The 22,878-nt window shown below is 40.4% G+C and overlaps 1 protein-coding gene across 4 annotated transcripts in view; it reads right to left on the bottom strand.

The window, feature by feature from the left end:
- CDK17 (cyclin dependent kinase 17) overlaps positions 1-22,878 on the bottom strand; it is a 220,656-nt gene that overhangs the window by 93,575 nt on the left and 104,203 nt on the right. For all 4 annotated transcript variants that reach the window (XM_033951159.1, XM_033951157.1, XM_033951156.1 and 1 more), the window contains one exon: positions 12,389-12,522. In XM_033951159.1, the coding sequence (XP_033807050.1) occupies positions 12,389-12,522 (134 nt within the window). The remainder of the gene's footprint in view (positions 1-12,388; positions 12,523-22,878) is intronic.

Genomic DNA, 22,878 nt, shown 5'->3' with positions numbered 1-22,878 from the left:
CAGCAGAAAAGGTACAACATTGGAAGTTCAGAGTACTCAATGGTCCAGACTAAGACATTGAAAGTGCCTCATGAAAGTTGTGAAGTCAATATGCATCGATGAGCTAAGGAGAGCATGTAGGTAGACGACCATAGTGATTTCTGAGGCTAGGCTGGTACTGAGGGAGACAGTGGAAGCATTGGTACCAGTCACTGAAAATGAAGTTACAGGAGCAGCAACAGTACTGAGGTAAAATGTAGCCTCGATGTAGGCAAATAACACAGAGCAGGGATGGATCAGTACTGAGCAGAGTCTGACGCTAATTAAGCTGGATCAGTACTGAATAGAGAAAAAGGGCAACAAGGCCAAATTCATTGTAATCTCATGGCCAGCCATGCACCATACAGTTCCCCTACATACAGGGAGTGATTGCACCGGCACTAAGGGCTCTGAAGCCGGTGCCATAGGTACGGCAGGGATGTCGAAGTGTTGGTAACCCCAAGGGGAAGTGCGCTTCAGAAATGACAGCCTGCATTGATGAACAATGGTGTTGATAATGGACATGCATTGAGAGACTATGCTGAAAATACCAGTGAAGCTGGTGATGATATCAATGAAACTGTCAATGCTCACCGGTACCGAAGGGAATTGATAACACTCAGAAGATTAATCTGTGAAAAGGAGACACCGGTACTGTATGCTGTTCAGCTGGTACCATAGGTACATCAGGGTGTCTAAGCGTTGGTAAACTTTAAGAGACACGTTTCAGAAATGACAGCATGCATTGATGGAGTCAAGGACAGGCATGCATCAAGAGACTTGATGCGAAATATGTCTGTGACACTGAAGATGATGTCGATGTCAATGAAGTCTATGTCGAAGCACTGGTACCATTAGGAATTGGTACCGTAGAAAAGTCCAAGTTGCTGGGTACCCGACCCCAGACTTAATATCTTATAGAAAATAAAATGCAGGAACAAAAAGAATAAAACATAATTTGTTTGGTAAAGCATTTCTTCTTGTTTGTGTTTTTGTGGGGGGTTTTTTAGCACTGGAAGATCGAGAAGAGATCCAGCAGGAAAGTCAAAGCAGCATGGGCTGAGTGAAAAGGCCAAAAAGCCGTCGATGCTGCCGATGGAACAAAGGATTCAAAAACGCCCACAGGCAAAAATAAAGAAATTTAATTTAAGAAGGATTTAAAAGAAAAACAACTAACAAGAAAGATATAATGAAATTTCAAGGCAAACTCGACTAGACATAATTCAGATACGTCTTCTTCACTCCGCAGTAAACAAAAAAACTGATAACCTTGCGAGCCGGCACTGGAAGGGAAGGCACTCGCACATGCATGGTGCGGGCAGTCTTAAAGCTTTCTAAAGCTTAAAGTGACCATACACTTTAGCACTGTCCATACTGGGCTCTGTGGATGACTTCACCCACATGTGCTGCCTGCTTGTCACAGTGTCCTAGGATAATCATTGCTATTGTCATCATCTGTCTCCTTTTCCCTAATCTGAGAATAAGAAAACCAGTCTTAAAACATTTTGTATGTATTTAGTAAATGTGCCTCTTTTTTCACCAGTGCCTCATATGTGGCTTGTGAGTGTTAACAAATTGAGACTGGGATGAAGAAAGCAGACCTTGCTCCAAGTGATCAGTGTTGAAGAATTTTGAGCCTGCATGGAGGAGGTAGAACTGGTCCTGAGAAGGTCAATAGGGCACTATGAGAATCATGATACTAGGCTTCTTGGAATCTATGCAGGGTCTTTGCTATGCTTGAGATGTTAGAATAGAAACAAAGCAGGAGCAAAGTCCAGGCTATGGCTAGGGCATTCATTGCCCATTGATCAAGGATGGGCATACTAAACACTAGACTACTGCAACCTGCTTCTCACTGACATTCCACTAAACCATCTCTCTCCCCCCCTTCAATCTGAGACTTAGGGGTGATCGTCAGTGAGAACATAAAGACTGCCAATCAAGTGGAGCAAGCTTCATCCAAGGCAAGGCAAATCATAGGTTGCATACGCAGGAGTTTCGTCAGCCGTAAGCCTGAAGTCATTATGCCATTGTATAGATCCATGGTGAGGCCCCACCTGGAATACTGTGTGCAATTCTGGAGGCCGCATTATCGTAAGGATGTGCTGAGACTGGAGTCGGTCCAGAGAAGGGCCACCCGGATGGTCTCAGGACTCAAGGATCTCCCGTACGAGGAACGGCTGGATAAGTTGCAGCTGTACTCACTCGAGGAACGCAGAGAGAGGGGTGACATGATTGAGACATTCAAGTATCTCACGGGCCGCATCGAGGTGGAAGAAGATATCTTCTTTTTCAAGGGTCCCGCGGCAACAAGGGGGCATCCGTGGAAAATCAGGGGTGGGAAACTGCACGGGGACACCAGGAAATTCTTTTTCACTGAAAGGGTGGTTGATCGCTGGAATAGTCTTCCACTTCAGATTATTGAGGCCAGCAGCGTGCCTGATTTTAAGCCCAAATGGGATAGACTCCATCTCTTTTATCTTGCTGCACCGTATGCCTGGAACAAACTGCCTGACTCAATATGTCAAGCTCTGTCTCTGGCAGTATTGAAATCCAGACTCAAAGCCCACTTCTTTAAAGATGCTTTCAATTCCAAACTCCAATCCACCAATATCTTCAAAGCACCAATATCTGTCATATCATTCCCTCTAATTTCCCCACCTAAGCATAGTATATTAATGTACCTTCTTGTCCAGTTTGTCTGTCTTGACTAGACAATAAGCTCTTGTGAGCAAGGACTATCCCTTCTGCGTTTTGATGTACAGTGCTGCATATGTCTAGTAATGCTATAGAAATGATTATTATTATTAGTAGTAGTAATAGTAAACACAAAAGAGGTAACTACACTCCCTCCTCCATATTCGCGGGTTTAGGATTCACAAAGTCAGTTATTCATGAGTCTCTAAACCCCCACCTCCCATGAGTCTCTAAACCCCCATCTCCCAGACCTCTCCACATCTTACTTTTAAAGTCTGGTGGTCTAGCTGTGAAGTGGGGCAGGAGTGATCTTCCTATACCTCTGCCACATGCAAAGCCACAATCAAAAATGGCTGCCATGAGTTCCCACAATCTCTGTAATTCAGATAGGTATCGTACATCATACTGATAAATTCTGGAGCAAACCCCTGCCCCAGAAGCCCAGAGGGCCCTTGCAGAGCCTCCTTAGTCCCTTATGGGGTTTAACAGTAGTTACGCGGCTGTGATTCGCCGGGGACACAGACTATTTCCCAGCTCTAACCAGTATTTTTGATCTGGAAAACGAGTCAGCTGGGCCCCCATCACCCCAGAAGGAGAGGGGCCAAGCTCATGGTTCCAGCCCTCACTCACATGCTGCGTGGAACATGCACAAGGACGATCTTTAGCCAGTCAGCTAGCGTAACTTTGGCATGAATCCAGATATCTTGGCCTGAGGTGTCCATCTACACTGATTTTGAGGCAAATCGAGGTGTTTTGTGGCAGATGACAATTTTGGTGCATTGATTCCTATGAAGCACAGCTCATGAGAGGCACTTCTGAAGATCTGGTTAAAATCGCTTTAGGTACTGCTTATTTGAAAGACTACTACTATTAACATAGCAGTACAATACAAGGTGAGGATAGCTGTAGATGTATAATTATTAAAATTTTAATGGAACTATTAAGCATGCTTAATCATTTTTGCAATACGCTATTTTAAACTGCATACCTGAAAAACTTATAACCCTCTCTCACCCAGATTAGTTTAAAAAGGGACACACTAATTTTAAAAACATTATACTCATGCAGCTTAATCACATCACACATCTCCGACTGCTGAAAAAGCAGACAATTATCCAGGACATTCAAGAACATTTGCTCAGCGTATGTTCATGACAACATATTTGATATTTTGGTTTAGAATAACTAACAGAAGCAACATGTTGTCCAAATTATATTAGAGATCTCTTTCTTTCTATATATATATATATATATATAAACATACATATACAAAGAGCTTCTCCCTTCACATATGTATGTGTGTGCATGTATGTATATGTAGCAAGCAGTATGTGGGAAAAGCTGCCAGCGACCCTGTGAAGAGAGAAGCTTGATATGGTAGACCAAGAGAGAGGGGGAGAGATACTGGACCTGGAATTGGCAGGGAGAGAGACAACTGGAAAAAAAAAAGGAGAACGCAGAACATCTTCACCTTCCCACCTCTCAACGGAACTCGTCGTAAGAAACTTTACGACAACCTCCTAGGGACACAGGCAGCTAAAATCGACTCTGACATCTCAGAATTACTGATCAAAACAACAGACATAAAAGATTTCCGTAAAGAAATAAAAACACTATTGTTCAAAAAATATCTCCCATCACTCTAACCTCCTCCCAACGAGTTCCCAATCAACACCTTCAGAAACACCCACCTATATCTCCTTGTCTGTGATTTAGAAGGTACTGTAACCCTTCTACACTACACCTGATCTAACTTGATTCAATCGATATATAATATCTCCTGTGATATGTATTATCTTCTGTGACATGTATTATCCTCTGTGTTATGTACCATTCTGTTAAATTGTTGTATCATAATTCTACTGTTCCTGAAATCTACTCTTATCCTGTAATGTAATTCTACTGGAATTGCCCAGACATCTTCTATATTGTAATCCGCCTAGAACCGCAAGGCACAGGCGGAATAGAAATCCCTAATGTAATGTAATGTAATGTAAAAACAATTTTGAAAATTTTTTCAGAAGGCATTCTGCTCTGCAGTATTCTGTATTTAGTAAGTAGTACATTTGCCAGAGTTAGTCATCAAATTCTTCTAGGAATAGTGTTTTGATTAATCAGAAGACCATTAATGTAAAAATAAATAAAAAACTAGCCTGACTGCTGAGAAAGCAGACAATTATCCAGGACACTCAGAACATTTGCTCAGAGCATGTTCATGACAACATATTTGATATTTTGCATTATTTTGGTTTAGAATAACTAACAGAAGCAGCATGTTCAAATTATATTAGATAGAGATCTCTCTCTCTTTTATAATATATAATATATTAGTATAATATATATATATAATATATTATATATTCTATATAATATATTATTATATAATATATTATAATATAATATATTATATATATATTATAATATAATATAATATATTATATTATAATATAATATAACATTATATAATATATATATTAAAACAGAGAGAGATCTCTAATATAATTTGAACATGTTGCTTCTGTTAGTTATTCTAAACCAAAATAATGCAAAATATCAAATATGTTGTCATGAACATGCTCTGAGCAAATGTTCTGAGTGTCCTGGATAATTGTCTGTTTTCTCAGCAGTCAGGCTAGTTTTTTATTTATTTTTACATTAATGGTCTTTTGATTAATCAAAACACTATTCCTAGAAGAATTTGATGACTAACTCTGGCAAATGTACCATTTACTAAATACAGAATACTGCAGAGCAGAATGCCTTCTGAAAAAATTTTCAAAATTGTTTTTTTTTCCAGTTGGCTCTCTCCCTGCCAATTCCAGGTCCAGCATCTCTCCCCCTCTCTCTTGGTCTACCTTATCAAGCTTCTCCCTTCACAGGGTCGCTGGCAGTTATTACCACATACTGCTTGCTACTAATTCCAATGCTTTCCCTCTGCTGCATTCCGCCCAGATGAATTAGGAAGTTACATCAGAGAGGGGGAGGTATGTGCAGAATAACGGTTTCTGGGTCAGCTGCAGGCACCATGTAGGAATTGCTGCTGCTGCCATCACCATAATCCTATGAGAAACAAGGCCTGTTAAGGTAGATTGGCGGGAGAGAGAGAGCATTTTAAGGAAGATTGGAAAGAATTTTTTCTATGTTAAAAAAGGAGCGCTAAGAAATTTTTCTATGTTAAAAAATTCCGACCTCTAAATCAAAGTGTTTTGCAAATGAAACAAAGACCTGTAGAGGGAAAAAAAGGTCAGGAAGATTATCCTGTAGAAAGCGATATTCACTCCCTATTCACCCAGCAACTTTAGTCTTCAAAGAGTGAAGGAAAAGTAATAGGCCTTAAAACCTGATTCAAATCTAGCCTGGTGCCTTCAGTTCACAAATATTTAGTGAGTAAGTTCCATGACAGTGGAGTTAGAATGTAAAAGGTCAAGTTGCAGGTAATCTTTTACATGCCTGATAGGGAGGGTGAAATAAACAATAGCTTGTCATTTTGAGAATGAAGCACTCATGATGGTATTTGGGGAATCAGGTATTTGAAGAATGATTCTGACTGTGCAAGTCTGGATGATTTTAAATGCTAGAACCAAGATATTAAGCTTAATCATGCATGCTATTGGCAGTCAATGATTCCCTTTAAGCAGCACAGAAATATGATCTGTCTTTTTGGCATGAAAAATTAATGAAACTGCAGTGTTTCAAATAGTCTGAAGCCTTTAATGTAAGCTGGCAGAGAGTGTTACAGTAGTCAATGTGGCTAATGACTAGAGCAGACATGGGCAAACTACGGCCTCCTCTGACGCTGCAGGCCAAATTAAAAAACTAAATGAGTATCAGAGTTCTCGAATTTTCTTCCACACCACGGGCAGGGGCAAAAACCCTGACTTAAGATGGAACGTAGCAGGAGAAAAATAACATTTTTTTTTTAAAGAAATGAATTAATCCCCCCCCCCCCAAAAAAAAAGTCGCTGGATAATACACAGAGCAAGATTCTCTTGTACAAACAGGGGAGTTTTGTTTTTCAGTTACTTTATTTGATATACCGCAATTATTAACAAAAATGTTAAACCAAAGCAGTTTACAATAATAAAAACAAGGGCAACATTCCAAAAATCAATAAGGACAGATAGGGTAAATCAACCATGATGAAAACTAACACACAGGGAACAGGGAAAAGGGGAAGTGAAGGTTAACAATATTTGTAGGGAAAAACAAAGAGGAAGACAGCAGGAGGTGAAGGGAGGAAGAACAGAAGTATGAAAAATTATGAGTTGTTTCAAATGCCATTTTAAAATAAGCCTTTTAATTGAAATTTGAAGATTTTTTAAAAGAATTTTCTGCCCTCAAGTATAATGGAAGAGCTTCACAAAGTAGGGGCCATTACTGAGAAACTGGAGTCCCTATTAACAGCCAAAATCATCTGCCTAAAACAGTGTATCGCAAACCGTGTGCCGTAGAACACTAGTGTGCCTCCTGAGATTTTAAGTGTGCTGCGACACACTAGGGAGGAAGAGAGACGCCGGCTGACCACCTATAGGAAGTGCCTCTTACGGCAAGAGGCACATCCTGTAGGCAATCAGCTGGCACCAGCGCCCCTCCTTCTCTCCGGCCCTCTTCCCTGCAGGCACATCCCCTCCCCTCCTCCCCAGCGGCTCAGGGCCCGCCGTCTGGAGGGCCTTTGCGCGTGCACGGATGTTGACATGATGACATCACGTATGCGCATGACAACACGGTGACACCTGTGCACTTCCGGATGCCTCGGGCTGCAGGCACTATGTTTAGTGTGCCACAGTTCACCAAAGTTTACTGGACACTGGCCTAAAAGATGGCACAGCCAGCAAATTTTGATGGCACCCCGCTCCTGCCTGTCTTCCATATATTGAGATCCTTAAGTCTGTCCCCATCTTGTTTATATGTTTTTGAAAGTATGGTTGTCAGAATTTTACACAACATTCTACAGTAAATGAAATCTCACCAGTCTTATACTAGGACAATCATTACTTTTTCCAACTGGCCATTCTTCTAGATTTTGCAGTTGAATTTTCTACTTGTTTGGCCACCTTAAGATCATCCCCTAATGGTACCGTTCTCTTGGGTTTTGCAGCCCAAATGAATGTCTCTGCTTTTTTTTTTAGCATTAAATTTTAGCTACCAAATTCCAGACCATCTCTCAAACTTTACTAGGTCTTTGCTCATGTTATTCACACCATCAGGAGTGTCTACCCTATTGCATATTTTGGTATCGTCTACAAAAAGGCAAACCTTACCAGATAGCCCTTCAGCAATATCCCTTACAAGAATGTAAAAAAGAACTGGCCCAAGAATCGAACCTTGTTGCCCACCACTGGTAACATCCCTTTCCTCACAGTGAGCTCCATTTATCACTATCCTCTATTGTCTTCCATTCAACCAGTTACTAACCCAGTCAGTCACTTTAGGGCCCATACCAAGAGCACTCAATTTATTTATCAGTTGTCTATGTAGAACTGTGTCAAAGGTTCTCCCTCAATTCAACTATATGGACACCCAGTCAAAGAAATTAATCATATATGTCTGATAAGACCTGCCTCTGGTAAAACCATGTTGTCTCAGATCCTGTAATCCATTGGATTCCAAAAGCTTTACTATTCTCTGTTTTAAAAGCTTTCCATTAATTTATATACCACAAAAGTCAGATTTACCAGTATGTATTTCCTAACTTCTATCTACTGGGAGAAAAATGAAAGGAAACATAAGGCCCAGAGGTTGTGACCCAGTCAAATGAGGGGCTAAACATTTTGAGGAATAAATTTAGTAGTACATTGGCATACTACTTCTCTCTCAAAATACTAAATTACAGAATAGCTTCATACATTTGACTAAAGGGAAGTCCAACAGGTCACTTAAAAAAAACAAAATCATGATCAATGTTCCTAATTAGAACATTATGATCGAGAAGAAAAACTGATGTAAAGGAAAAATAAAATTATATTATAATTTACGAAAGAGAGAACCAGGTGTACTGCTCCAATATCTAGTCAACCATTCCACAAAAATAGAAAAAACCTCCTGCTAAGAAATAAAATGCAGAGCTACAGTAATTACAGCTGATGTGTAGGTGGATGTGAGCAGAAAATACATTTTAGAAAATGCAGCTATAAACTGCACCCTATAAGGTAGTTCATTCTATTTACAAGAACAAACTGTAGTCCTCCTATATCACAAAAGGCTGGTTTCAGGATACCTATAAAATATAGTAAAAGCTCATTACATGTATAAATGGGAACTAGGCACTGCATGTTAAATATTCCCCCATCTGAAAGTCCTCCGCCTGCTATTCAATGGGTAGGAAGAGAATGGACTAGAGCAGGAAGAAGAGGACAGAAGGGGAGGTGATGAAGCTGGAAGGGATACAGCAAAGCAGAGCAGCTACTCTGCTTCCTAATCCAGTCTCTCCTTTCCAGACATTCTCCTTACTTCCCCTCCTCTCCTAGGGTCAGGCGGGGGAAGATGACGGGGAAATAAACAAGGAGAGAAAAGCTACTCTACTTTCAAATCTAACCCTTCTACCACCTGCCATTGCCCTGTAGGTGCTGCCTGAGAGAGACGCAGATTCTTGAGCACTCTGGAGAAGTACCAATAATTACGCTTTTACTGCAATTCATAACATATGTTGGCATACCATTGTGGTTTATTGCTAAACTTAGTTATTTTGCTTAGAATAAACATCATACCCCTGTTTATGACACTTAATGAACCAGAACATACGCAGGTAAGGCTAGTCTCAGTTAGGGCACTGGTCTTTGACCTTGAGAGGACTGCTGGGCATGATGGACCACTGGTCTGACCCAGCAGCGGCAATTCTTATGTTCTTAAGCTGAGCTTTTTATTATAAGAACTTCAACATCAACTGTATGATACCACTTTCATTTGTGATGATACATAGGACACAACATAAGTGGTTTACTTCTAATTTAGCACTGATCTTTTGCTTGCTATGATTATTTCCAATGCAGTGGGAATTGTAGCACACCCACACAAAAAGCAAACAGCACTAAACAAGAAATAAACCAGTGTGCTAATCTTAGTGCTATTAACATAGAAATGCAAGCTCATCAGCTGAATAAGAAATTATTTCTGATGCAACAAACTACACTGAAGACCTTTTTTTGTAAATTTTAACTTTATTCTTTTCCCTTTTAGTGCTGAACCTTACCTATCTCCAGAGGTAACAAACTTTTTATATTCCCAAACCAGCCTCCAGAGTATCCCTGGATGTAGCATTCATCCCTGGCCCAAGTGGGTCCTTATCCTGAAAACACTCAGCTACCTGACCTCCACCAAAGCATCATTAATACTTACTTTATTTATTTAATTTATTTATTTAGATTTCTATCCCATCTTCCCAGTAGCTCAGAACGGGTTTCAAGCCAACATTCACAATGGAAAACATTTTGGACAGTTCAAAGACTATACAGCAGGGGTGTCCAATCTTTTGGCTTCCCTGGGCCGCATTGGCTGAAAAAAATGTTTCTGGGGGCCGCACAAATGCGCAAACGCTGCAGCAAGACAGAGGAGGGAGCCAGCAAGATGGTAAACACTTGGGGGCAGCAGAGGAAAACACTGCATCGCCCTCGACTTGGGGCGCACAAAATACTTCACGGGGCACATGCGGCCCTCGGGCTGCGGGTTGGACACCCCTGCTATACAGCAACTTAAGTACAGGAGAGTGCAGAAAGGAGGAGAAATATAAGGGGGTCAAGGGGTAGTTTGCAGTTAGAATTTCAGTTGAAGAGGAGGGTCTTTACTGCTTTCCGGAAGGTCATCAGAGAGTTCTGTAGTCTGATTTGTGGGGGGAGCTGGTTCTAAAGATGGGGGGATGACGTGGCTTTGTTCCAGAAAGTGCGTGAACAGACACCACCTTGGAAAATGGCAGCTGTCTGTCAGTGTCATCAGTTGAGATTAAAGCAACACCAAAATGGCATCAGCCAAACAAGCTGCAATATTCCCTGATGGTGATGTTTTGAGAAGGCAACTGACAATTTTTGAGGGCGCAGGTGGTTTGGGATTTTTCGTTTAGCGCGTGGTTTGCACGCGCTAATCTTAAGCACACGCTAAAAACGCTAGCACACCTTAGTAAAAGAAGCTCTATGTTTCAGCTAAACAAGCCTGCATCAGAGATGAATCACCTTTTAAAATTTGAGATCAATATAATAACTAAATACAGCATAAAATTAAAAACTAAGCAAATTTTATTTCTTACAGTATAACAGACTTATCAAAATAACTGTATATTATACACATAGATAAGATGACCCAACAGTCTTATAGGGTTTTTTTGCTGGATTTAGGGATAACATGAGATATGGCCAACTTGATATTTAGCAGCTATTGGAAAAATAACTGGTGTGTATATCTATATCTGTGTGTGTGTGTGTGTCTGTGTATGTATGTGTGTGTATGTATGTGTGAGAGTGTGTGTGTGAGAGTGTGTGTGTGTGTGTATGTATGTATGTGTGAGAGTGTGTGTGTGTGAGTATGTATGTGTGAGAGTGTGTGTGTGTGTGTGAGAGAGTGTGTGTGTGTGTGTATGTATGTATGTGTGAGAGTGTGTGTGTATGTGTGTATGTGTGAGAGTGTGTATGTATGTGTGAGAGTGTGTGTGTGTGTATGTATGTGTGTATGTGTGAGAGTGTGTGTGTGTATGTGTGAGAGTGTGTATGTGTGTATGTGTGAGAGTGTGTGTGTGTGTATGTGTGTATGTATGTGTGAGAGTGTGTGTGTGTGTATGTATGTGTGTATGTATGTATGTATGTGTGAGAGTGTGTGTGTGTATGTGTGAGAGTGTGTATGTGTGTATGTGTGAGAGTGTGTGTGTGTGTATGTGTGTATGTATGTGTGAGAGTGTGTGTGTGTATGTGTGTATGTATGTATGTATGTGTGAGAGTGTGTGTGTGTGTATGTATGTGTGTATGTATGCGTGAGTGTGTGTGTGTGTATGTATGTGTGTATGTATGCGTGAGTGTGTGTGTGTATGTATGTGTGTATGTATGTGTGAGAGTGTGTGTGTGTGTATGTATGTGTGAGAGTGTGTGTGTGTATGTATGTGTGAGAGTGTGTGTTTGTATGTATGTGTGTATGTATGTGTGAGAGTGTGTGTGTGTATGTGTGTATGTGTGTATGTATGTGTGAGAGTGTGTGTGTGTATGTGTGTATGTATGTATGTATGTGTGAGTGTGTGTGTGTGTATGTATGTGTGTATGTATGCGTGAGTGTGTGTGTGTATGTATGTGTGTATGTATGTGTGAGAGTGTGTGTGTGTGTATGTATGTGTGAGAGTGTGTGTGTGTATGTATGTGTGAGAGTGTGTGTTTGTATGTATGTGTGTATGTATATGTGAGAGTGTGTGTGTGTATGTATGTGTGAGAGTGTCTGTGTGTGTATGTATGTGTGTATGTATGTGTGAGAGTGTGTGTGTGTATGTATGTGTGTATGTATGTGTGAGAGTGTGTGTGTGTGAGAGTGTGTGTGTGTGTGAGAGTGTGTGTGTGTGTGAGAGTGTGTGTGTGTGTGTGTGTGTGTGAGAGTGTGTGTGTGTGTGAGAGTGTGTGTGTGTGTGTGTGTGTCATGCTTTTTTAAAATGTGACACAGAAAATTCAAGAAAAGACAAATAGGTGAATGATGATGGGTGCAGAGATACCTCCATAGAGATTCGCCGATGTGTTCGATTTCTCAAACATACTCCTGTAGGAGACTGGACTTCATCAGATGATGTCCCTGAAGCTTGATCACTTTCACCATCAGATCCCATTTTCAGGTTTTCATGCACAATATCTACACCAGATTAAAAAAAAAAAACCCACACACACATTAATTTTATTTGCAGTGAAGTAACTAGATTAAGTCACTAAAAGATCACTGACTGTAGATAAGATTGAACAAAAATTAGATCTTTGTACAGTAGAAAACCAGGAAAACAGCCACAGAGACCTGTATTCCTTGTGTTTTCTATGTTTTTCAACAATATATATGAAAAAGTACTCACTTACATATTTTCTACTTTCCTGATTTTTAAGAAACACTACAGTTCTTTGGAAGTTTAACAATATACAGTACAGCTAGACAAAATAAGCAGTTCCAAGTATAAAGTTTATATGTTTATACAATCAGTAGCGCATAATACTTAGGGTCAGATTCACTATAGACAGAGAATGGGAGAAAAGCTCTAGTACCTCAAAACTGATTTGCATTTATCATATTTGTTGCATATGTTTTGTTACAGAGATGCTTAAAATGCATCAAGCAGCTTTTCTTTCCCCAAAAATACTTAAAGGGAGCTTGAATTTCATATTTTACTATACATATTCCCACTTTGCAATTCATGCAACACATATTTTTTTAAAAAGCCCACAAAATCTTGCATAAGAAAAAAAAATATCTTTAAGTTGAAAAGATCAAGGACTGTTGCGTTTTCTCTTTAATTCTTTCTTTAGTGTCACTAAGGGGTCCTTTTACTAAGGCACGCTAACCAATTTAGCACGCGCTAAATGCTAAGGCACCCATTATATTCTATGGGCGCCTTAGCATTTATGGGCATTTAGCATGCACTAAAATCAATTAGCACGCGTTAAATCGGTTAGCGCATCTTAGTAAAAGGACCCCTAACTGCACTGTTGCTTCTTCTTGGTAGATTTCGCTGCATATACGAGTACAGTATTTCTATATTAAAGGCTTTCACAAAGTAAGTGTCCAGGGAAAAATAGTACATTTGTTCAGTAGCTTAATTTCACTACATGTTCTTGGGCTCCTTACAAAGTTTACTTGGGTCTCACACTAAGCAATTTAATAGAACAAAGCTTATGTCCTCCGATACGAGCTTTTTTAAAGTAGCTTCAAAAGCTGCTAATGCAAGCACATAGCGCAAAAAGTGACAGTTCACATGCTTTTTGCATACAAATATATGACATGCCTTTAGGGTTATGAACACTCAAGTGTGTTAACCCAAATTTTTGGAACAAAAAGCTGTGTATGGACTGTATGTATCGGACGCAAAGGAATTTGCAACTTACAAGAGACAAAACTTGGAATAATTTTATAATGTTTGATTAGGGCAAAATGTTAACCAAAGATTAATACTAGTATAACATCCTATCATCTTTTTTTTTTTGCTTGAAAAAAGTACTCCTTTTCCCTATATGATTATCTGTTTCATACATTTGTGATGAAGCCAACACAATCACTCTTCATACAGTATGCCTACACAGAAAATTTTATGGCTTTCAAGGGTGGGAAAATCTTGGGAACTAGGGTGTCTGTTGCTGCCTCAGGATTAAGAGCAGCTCACATGGCTGGCCTAGAGCTGAAGGAAGTCATCCTGGTCTACTCTACACAAAGGAAGTGAAGCTTTAATAAAATTGCCATCCCTGGCTTTTCTAAACCACCAACTCCTCCCCATGCCCCCCAAAAATGTATACAAGTGCATTATGTAAAATGCAATCATTTGCTCCCAATTTTCGTTCACTTTCAGAAGTTGACGTTTCCTAAATTTAAAGGCACAGCCCACAAACGTAGTATGCTACATCAGTGTTCTTCAACCACCGGTCCATGGACCAGTGCCGGTCCACAGAAATTTCCTGCCGGTCCACAGGGCCAGCACATGCATCAGGCCCAAAACAGTGTTCTTCAACCGCCAGTCCACGGTGCGATCGATGCGGCATTATCTTCGAGCCAGCTCCCTCTTCCTAACTGATTCAGTGCACAAAGCCACGGGCAGTGGCTCCTAAGGGCATCCTGCGCCTGAACCGGAAGCCTTCTCTCTGACGTTGCAACGTCAGAGGGAAGGCTTCCAGATGAGGCACTGGAAGTGCAAGGTGCAATTAGTACTATTATGGGGGCGGGGTCTGGGGTGGAGATTGGGTAGAGATGGGCGTGGTCTGGCCCACAACTTAGCCCAGTGTTCTTCAACCGCTGGTCCATGGACCGATGCCGGTCCACAGAATAATTCTTTTATTTCTGCCGGTCCATAGGTGTAAAAAGGTTGAAAAACACTGTGCTACATGATGAGTTTCCTGGCACAGTTACAGAAACCTTGATAACTCTTATCAAAATTAGTGATCTTGAAACTCTCAGCATATATCTTTGTTTTGTTTTGTTTTTTTAAATTCTTTATTCATTTTCAAACTTACAATAAGTGTGATAAAATGTCCAAACAAATTAACAATATCTATATCACTTAATAATCATCAATGGTAACAGTGATAAATACTTAACTCCCACCCTTCCCCCCCTTACCTATCAAATAATCAATACTTATACAATACATAACTATAAAATTCTCCCCCCCTTCCCTCACAATTGAACTTGTAAATTTAAGGGAAAAGAAAATTCCATCTAATGCAAGTTATCCAAAAGGAATTTCAATGGTATTGTTCTTTTTCATGGGTCAATCCTGAAGCCAATTCTATTATCTAGGAGACACAACTTACAACTGATACAATCTCTGTCATCAGCATATGATGAAAAAGTGAAATTAATAAATATTAATTTCTATTGACTCTTAGATAAAAATACCTGAATGGTTAAGCTGATTATTTTCTAGGACTGAAACACGACCAAAACAAAAGTGGTCTTTTTCATGAAGGAACACTCCATATATACTGTAGATATCCCATTTAAATTAAGGGAACTTTAATATCATTAAAAGATACAGCTAAGGTGAATTTCCCAATTAATAATTGTTGTTATATTCCACAAAAGAAAATACAATCCAACCAGGAAGTGGATCACCTGGTAGCAAGTGAAATAAACCTGACAGAGTTTTTGGAAGATACTCAGGATGTTATTCATAGTAGGTCCACTATGGTATTAACTTGCATGAGTGAGATAGATAAAATGTTAATTATGAAACTTTACTTCAAAAATAGGTTGACAAAATTTTGTGGAGATTTAATCAGAATTTTCCTGATGTCTCAAGAGCTACGCAATTAAGAAGGAAAGAATTTTTGAAATTAAGAGTAAGAGTCTTAGCTCTTGAGGCATCGTTTTATTTAAAATTTCCATGCACATGTCTTGTTAAATTACAAGACATTGAATATATATTTTGGGATCCAATTCAATTGCAACAATTCTTAATATCTCGAGAACAGAAATGACTTTCTTTTTAATGTTTATTAATGACTCATTACTGAGAATATAGGTGGATTTAAGACTTCCAAATAGTAGGGAATGGTTCAGATTCTTTTGGAATCAAAACCATTTCTGAGTTTTCCTTTATTTTTGTTAATTGGATATTGAAATGCCTCTCCTGTATTGTGGGCTTGAAAAAGAATGTTTGTGTTTGTATATGATTGTAAAATCTGTTGTAAGTAATCTTTATCCTTGGTATCTTTGATATTGTAAACTTTTAAATTTATTAAAAAAAAAAGGTATACGACATAACTATAAATAGCTGTCTTACATTCACCATATATCCAGTTTGATTAAGAAGTCATTTCTCATGTGCTCTCTTCAATTCATCCTATTTTGAACCAACAAGCTCCACGCCTTTTTGTTCATTCAAATATGTTTACAAGTTTAAATGACATTTGATACACCGCCTATCAGACTTCTAAGCGGTTTACAAGTTTAAAATAATGGATTAGGGTGACAAATACTAATACAAACAGTCATACTGAAACGATAGGGATAAGGGGAAAGAAATGTATGTCAGGTAGGGAATCCTATCTGGAAGCAAAATCTGAGTAAAAAGCAGAAGCTGAGAGAGAGAAAATATGGTAAAGATTTAAAGCTTTTTAAAATAAAAAGGTCTTTAATTTGCCTTTGAAATGTTCTAATACAGTTTCTTCCCGGAGTTCAGGGGGGCATTGCGTTCCAAAGTGAGGGGGCTGTGACGGAGAAGATTGTTGTTCATGTCATGCTGAGGATGCGGATTGATGGTATGTTTAGGAGGTTTTGTGAATGTGATCCGAGTGTTCTAGAAGGAGTGTATGGAATTAAGATGTTCAGGATTCTAGTTGGTTAGTCTGTTCATAACATTCTTTTTTCTTTGCAAATAATCTCCGTTTGGAAAAGATTCTGACAAAAATAAGGGTTTCTTTTAAATAATCTCCAAACTATTTCTTACTTTATTTATTTATTTATTTTGTTGGGGGGTTCCTTTCTGCTGTAGCTCATGGGTCACAAGAGTACAGGCCTATGAAATCTGTGAGACTTCTTGGTCATTTTTTGTATATTCTCTGGAGGGGGATCCGGGGGGAGAGGGGTTTGCACTGGGGGATTCTGGTGGATGGGTCGGGTTGGGAGTCGGGGGGATGGGTTTTCTATTTTGGCTATTGCTGAAAAACTGTGTATTGTTGGATGCTGTTTTCCTTGCTCTTGTTGTGTTCTTTTGTTCCTTGTATTTTTTGCATTCGCCATAAAAAAAGATTTGAACATAAATAATCTTCAAACATTTTCTTAGGCAACACAACTCCTTTGGGAAATGTATCATTCTCAAATTAGAACATCTCACTGAACTGTCCAAATTTTCAAGCTCATACCAAATTGCAGATACATCATCAATCAATATATTCTCAACAGCCTGAACCAGAGATAATGTCCCTAACTCCCACAATTTTCATTATTTCTTCTTCTTGATCTTTAATTTTGTTGGCAGTTGTGAAAGAGATGAAACCACAAATAATTCTGAAAACTAGTTTTACCTAAATCTGCTATAGCTAACCAAACAGTATCAAGTGATATATCCAACAGACAGCCTATGAAAATTCCAGAGACGTTAGACAATTCAAAATTCAAACCTTCACACTGCTGTTCTCCATATGCTCCTAAGGAATCTGGTTCTGGAAGTTCCCCAGTTGATTTTTCTAATGCCATTGGCCTTTAAGTTCTTCTAGTTTACCCTCCAACATGTGAGAAGCATTTCTCACCATAGCTCTGGAGTCTCCCAAGGACATGCAACTCTCCACGTGGGAACTTCAATCCTTGATACTAGGCAAATTGAATAAATTAGGCTGCAGCAGCAGGGGCCTTGAATCCAGGCTGAAGAAACTTCTGGCCCTGGTCTGCGCTGCCTTTTTCCTTTTGAGTTAGATTGCATCAGGCACAATGCCAGATATCTCTCTGCTTGTCACACTAAAGAAATCTATGGGAACTGACTTAGGGTGAACAGAGGTTGAAGGGAGTTTAGCTTTTCCCCCTTCACCTCTCCATTGCAGAAAAAAACAGCAGAATGCTAGCTAATAGGTAACTGTGCAGTAGCCAGTTTCAAGCATAGGCCATATCGGGACCACTGAACTTTTTCTAATGGTTTACCTTTCTAATTTTGTTATAACCATGCTGAATGATATATTAAACACTAACAAAATGTGACAAGAGACCAGTTCTAGAGTGCTAAGAAGGCTTCATCTATTCTATTGTTTCTACAGAAGAGGACCTTATCTAGCTAGCACTGCTGGGCCTGTCACCTTTTGAAAAAGAGAACAAAGATTCCTGCTAGAGTGCAATAGACTGGCTACATTTGTTTCAGTAGCAATCACCACACAGGGTCTGGAGTATGTAGGTGCTAAAAAGTCTCATGCCAATTCATTTTGTTCCATTCTGCCTTAAATGTCTTGATATCTACAGTGAAGGGGTTGAAATTCACCAATTCATTTCTGCACCTATTCTATCAAGTTAGGATATCAACCTGGTCAAACTCAAACACGGTAGTACGCCAATTATCTGGATTGTTTTGGGGAGTCTCAGTTCACTTTTTAGTTCCCACCAAAGTACCATTCCTATCACTCTCCTTCCCACTAGTGTTCCTTCTCTGCTTTTGCTACCACTGCCATTAGCCCAGTCCTCATCCCAAACCGGGAAACTTTCCCCCACCATCAGCACACCCCCCTACAATCAGTCAGCGCACCCACCTCTCGACAAGAAAAGGCAGCATCCCCCCTCCCAGACCCAGAGGAAAGACCCCAGGTCTACCTTGTTTCCCTGGTGGTCTAGCGGTGCTCGCTGAGGCAAGAACAATTCCTACTTTCTCCTGCCCATGTTCTTTCGGCGACGAAAATAACTGCCAAGACTGACTCTGGAAGTCTCAGCAGCTATTTTCGTCGCTGAAAGAGCCTGATAGCACGGGCTGCTGTGGTAACTGCCCCGAAGCTCACAGGGATTTAAAGGGCTTGGGGCTTTTGTTTCACGGCTTTGTAAAAAGGGGAGGGGAAGATAGGTAGTGCATGCTAAATCTATATAACATGTAGTAACCTACAAATTAACATGTTAATTCATTCATCAGGCATTAAAATGTTCTAACATGGGAGGTGAGGAGAATTTGAGTGCTTAAACTGCTGCCTGTTACCCATAAGAACTGCGCTCTGAGATTGGATGCCAGTCCTCCACATCATTACTAGCTGACTCAAAAGCAAGCACCGGTAATGGCATGCAGCCGTTGTGGCTTGCCCAAAGGGGCAAGCCCCTTGGTGATACGAGGAAACTTGGGGAGATCTAAGGAAGAAATGTCCAATCTACGGTGGGAAAGCGTAAAGTTAAGTTACATTATGTTCAAACTTTTTCTCAAAAGATAACAGGCCCGATGGATAAACATCTAATCTCAATGGCCGAGAACACTCAATTATCTGATGTCTCCTCTTCAGAATCAGGCTCCTCCTTTACTATGGGAGGAAGACCAACTCCTCTCCCATCCATTAGTTTCTTCTCCCATTACCGACGTGGTTATGAGGAATGGAGAAACTAAATGTACTTTGGTGGAAGAACTTAGGGAATCAGTCCCTGAATTAGATGCCCCGGAGAGTTTACCTATATCTGTGCCTGTTGTCTTTTTGGATTTGCAATCTGGGGCTACAGTTAAAGCTATGAATTCTGAGATATTTTTTAAAGAAATCTGGTCTATTGTTTCTAGAACTGAAACCGTACTAAAGGACAATGTATCCCAATTATGTTCCTTCACCAAGGTAGCTGCTGAAAAGTTTACTGAGTTAGACCTTAAATCAAAGAAATTGGAGGAACATACTTGTGGTTTAGATCAGTGGTTCTCAACACTCGGTATGCGTACCCTTGGGGGTATGCGGGCCACTTGTTGGGGGTTTACGGCCTAGCCGCCAATTCCTGCCCATCAGTAGAGGCGGCCACCACTGCCAGGAATCCCGCATTCCTGCCCCCCCCCCCCCTCTCTGCGGCCGCTGAAGCCACTTCCGGCGATTTCTGCCTACCCCATTCTCGAAGCCAACACAGTTACCACTTTCTTCGAGCTGCACGCAAGTAGCTGACACAGAAACCTTCTCTCCAACGTCAGAGTTGACATCGGAAGGAAGGCTTGTGGGTCAGCCACGTGCAGCGTGTGAATCATGCTTGTGGCATCTGTGCAGACAGAAGGAGCGAGTGTGGCTTGAATAAGAACTGGGTCGGCTTTGGAGGTGGGGAAGCGGGGGAGACGAGCAGGGAGGGATCCCTGGCAGCAGGAGGGGCAGACAGGAAGGCGGGATCCCAGGAAACAAACAGTGGCTTCTATGGACAGGCAGCTACTTATGTGAAAGGAGGGGGAAGGGGCATGAACTTGGCACAGATGGAATGGAGGGGGCATGAATGTGGAACACAGAAGAAAGGGAGGAAGGGGGCACTAACCTGGGACATAGGAGGAACAGAAAGGGAGAACTGTTGGGTATGAGTGTGTGAGTGAGAGGGAAAGATGGTGGCAAATGAGAAAGTCATAAAGAGAGAGGAGAGGGAGATGCATGGGGGAGAGAAGGATGAGAGGGAGAAATGTTGGATATGGAGGTGGAGAGGGAACAGAGGGCAGACTGAAGGGGATTGCAAAGGGGAGGAATGTTAGACATAGTGATAGAGGGAGAGATGTAGCATTGTGCTGGAGAGGGGTGATAGAAGGAGAAATAGGTATGGGGCTGGTGGGCAATAGTGGAAAATGCTGCACATGATCCAGGAGATGAGAGGAAGAAATGTTGGATGTGGCAATAGAGATGCTGAGAGAGAGAGAGAGAGAGAGATGCCGAGAGAGAGAGAGATGCCGAGAGAGAGAGAGAGATATGCCGAGAGGGAGAGAGAGACAGAGACAGACAGAGACAGACAGAGAGAGAGGGGGGTATGATGGGGGGAAGAGAGAGAGACAGAGACACAGAGAGAGGGGGTATGATGGGAGGGAGAGAGAGAGACAGAGACAGAGAGAGAGACAGAGAGAGAGAGAAGGGGTATGATGGGGGAGAGAGAGAGAGAGGGGGGAAAGAGAGAGACAGAAAGAGAGGGGAGAGAAAGAGAGACAGAGAGACAGGGGGGAAAGAGAGAGGGGGATAAAGAGGGAGAGAGAGGGGGGGGGAAAAAGGAGGGAAGGAGAAATGTCACACTCAGGGGAAGGGGATAGGGCAGAGTGTAAAAAGTTGAACTCATGGAGGGAGAGAGAGATGTTGGTTGGGGGAAGGAATGAGGACTGGAGGAGCAGAAGCGTGCAGGAGGCAGAGAGAAAGAGATGTTGGACTGGTGGAAAGGAGGGAGAAATTTTGGATGTGGCAGTAGATGGAGTGGGAGAGATGCACCCTGGATCTCACTCTCTCTTTCCCCACTCCTTTGCAGCAGGGGAGGGAATGAGAGAGAGAGGGAGCCATGTTGCTAATAGGGGCAGAGGAGAGGGGAAGAAAAGTTGGACTCATGGAGAGACAGAGAGAGAGATGTTGTTGGAGAATGGTTAATGAAGTCTGGAGGAGAGGAAGCATGCAGGAGGCATAAAGAAAGAAGGAAAGAAATATTGGATGCACAGTCAGAAGGAAGTGCAACCAGAGACTCATTAAATCACCAGACAGCAAAGGTAGGAAAGATGATTTTATTTTTAATTTAGTGACTGAAATGTGTCAGTTTTGGGAATTTATATCTGCTGTCTATATTTTGCACTATATTTGTATATTTTTCTATAGTTGTTACTGAGGTGACATTGCATATTTTAAAGTCACCTGCCTTGATCTCTTTGAAAAAAAATAAACCCCAAATATAAATGATAATTAACATTTTCTCTGCGTAAAGTGGGCTTTGTATTTTTTTAATCTTGTGGTTGTCATAATGTATTATGATTATATTGTATGTAGATGAAAAATGGATGAAAGAAATTGTATTACAATTAGTACTATTATGGGGTGGGGTCAGGGCGGAGCCTGGGTGGGTCTGGGGCATATCCTGGGCGAGCCTGGGACAGAGCTTGGGCCGGGGTTACTCGGTTGATATTTATTAGACTTAGGGGTACTTGGCTTGAAGAAGTTGAGAACTCTGGTTCAGAAACACAGATTAGGAATTTAAAAGCCACCAGTCAATCAGCTATAAAAGATAGTGTATGAGTTTATAGGAAACTTGAAATTATGGCAAAAAATTTATGTTTTTTTGAATTTACTATGACTCATTATCCTCTGAAGTGCTATTGAGACAATATTTTTCCGATATCCTTAAACTTCCAAATGCTGTAGATTTCTAGAATATATTATATTTTCTTAAAGACTAGAACAGTGGGTGCTGAAGGAACCACAAATGTTTTGAGTGGTCCTGAAACCCCTAATCTCACAGCCTTTTTGGAAGATTCTCAGGATATTATCTGTAAAAGGGCTACATTAATGATGACTTTCTTATCCGATTTAGATAAAATTTTGGTAATGAAAGCATATTTTCACAATAAGGATACAAATTTTTGTGGTCAAAAAATTCAACACTTTCCTGCTACTCAACTGCTACTCAACTGAGACATAAGGCCTTTTTGGCTCTGAAATCTTGGCTAATTTCGAAAGGTGGAACATTTTATTTGAAGTTTCCTTGTAAATGTTTAGCCACCTTTGAAGGTAAGAGTTATATATTTTTTGAACCTGATCAACTGGAGAATCTTCTTTCGGGAAGAAATAAGATATAATCTTCTCAGTAAGGGGATGGGAGGGATTGTTAAAGGTTGAATAGATAATAGACACTAATTGTTAGGATTGTATTATCCTGTATATTTCTTTTCATATTATTTCTATTGTTGATTTATTTTTTCCTTACCTCTCATAATGTGCACTGTTTCACAATACGTATACGAGATCTTTTAAATATTGCCTTTGGAAATTTTGAATTGCCTGATTTGCTTGCTCTTATGTGTAAAGACATATAGTATTAAAATTAAATTTTAAAAAAAGTTCTTAACATGCATTAATTTTTTTTTAAATTAAA

The sequence above is a fragment of the Geotrypetes seraphini genome, chromosome 7 (assembly GCF_902459505.1).
Source record: "Geotrypetes seraphini chromosome 7, aGeoSer1.1, whole genome shotgun sequence".
NCBI classification, from domain to species: Eukaryota; Metazoa; Chordata; class Amphibia; order Gymnophiona; family Dermophiidae; genus Geotrypetes; species Geotrypetes seraphini.
This window is presented reverse-complemented; position numbering and strand designations above follow the sequence as displayed.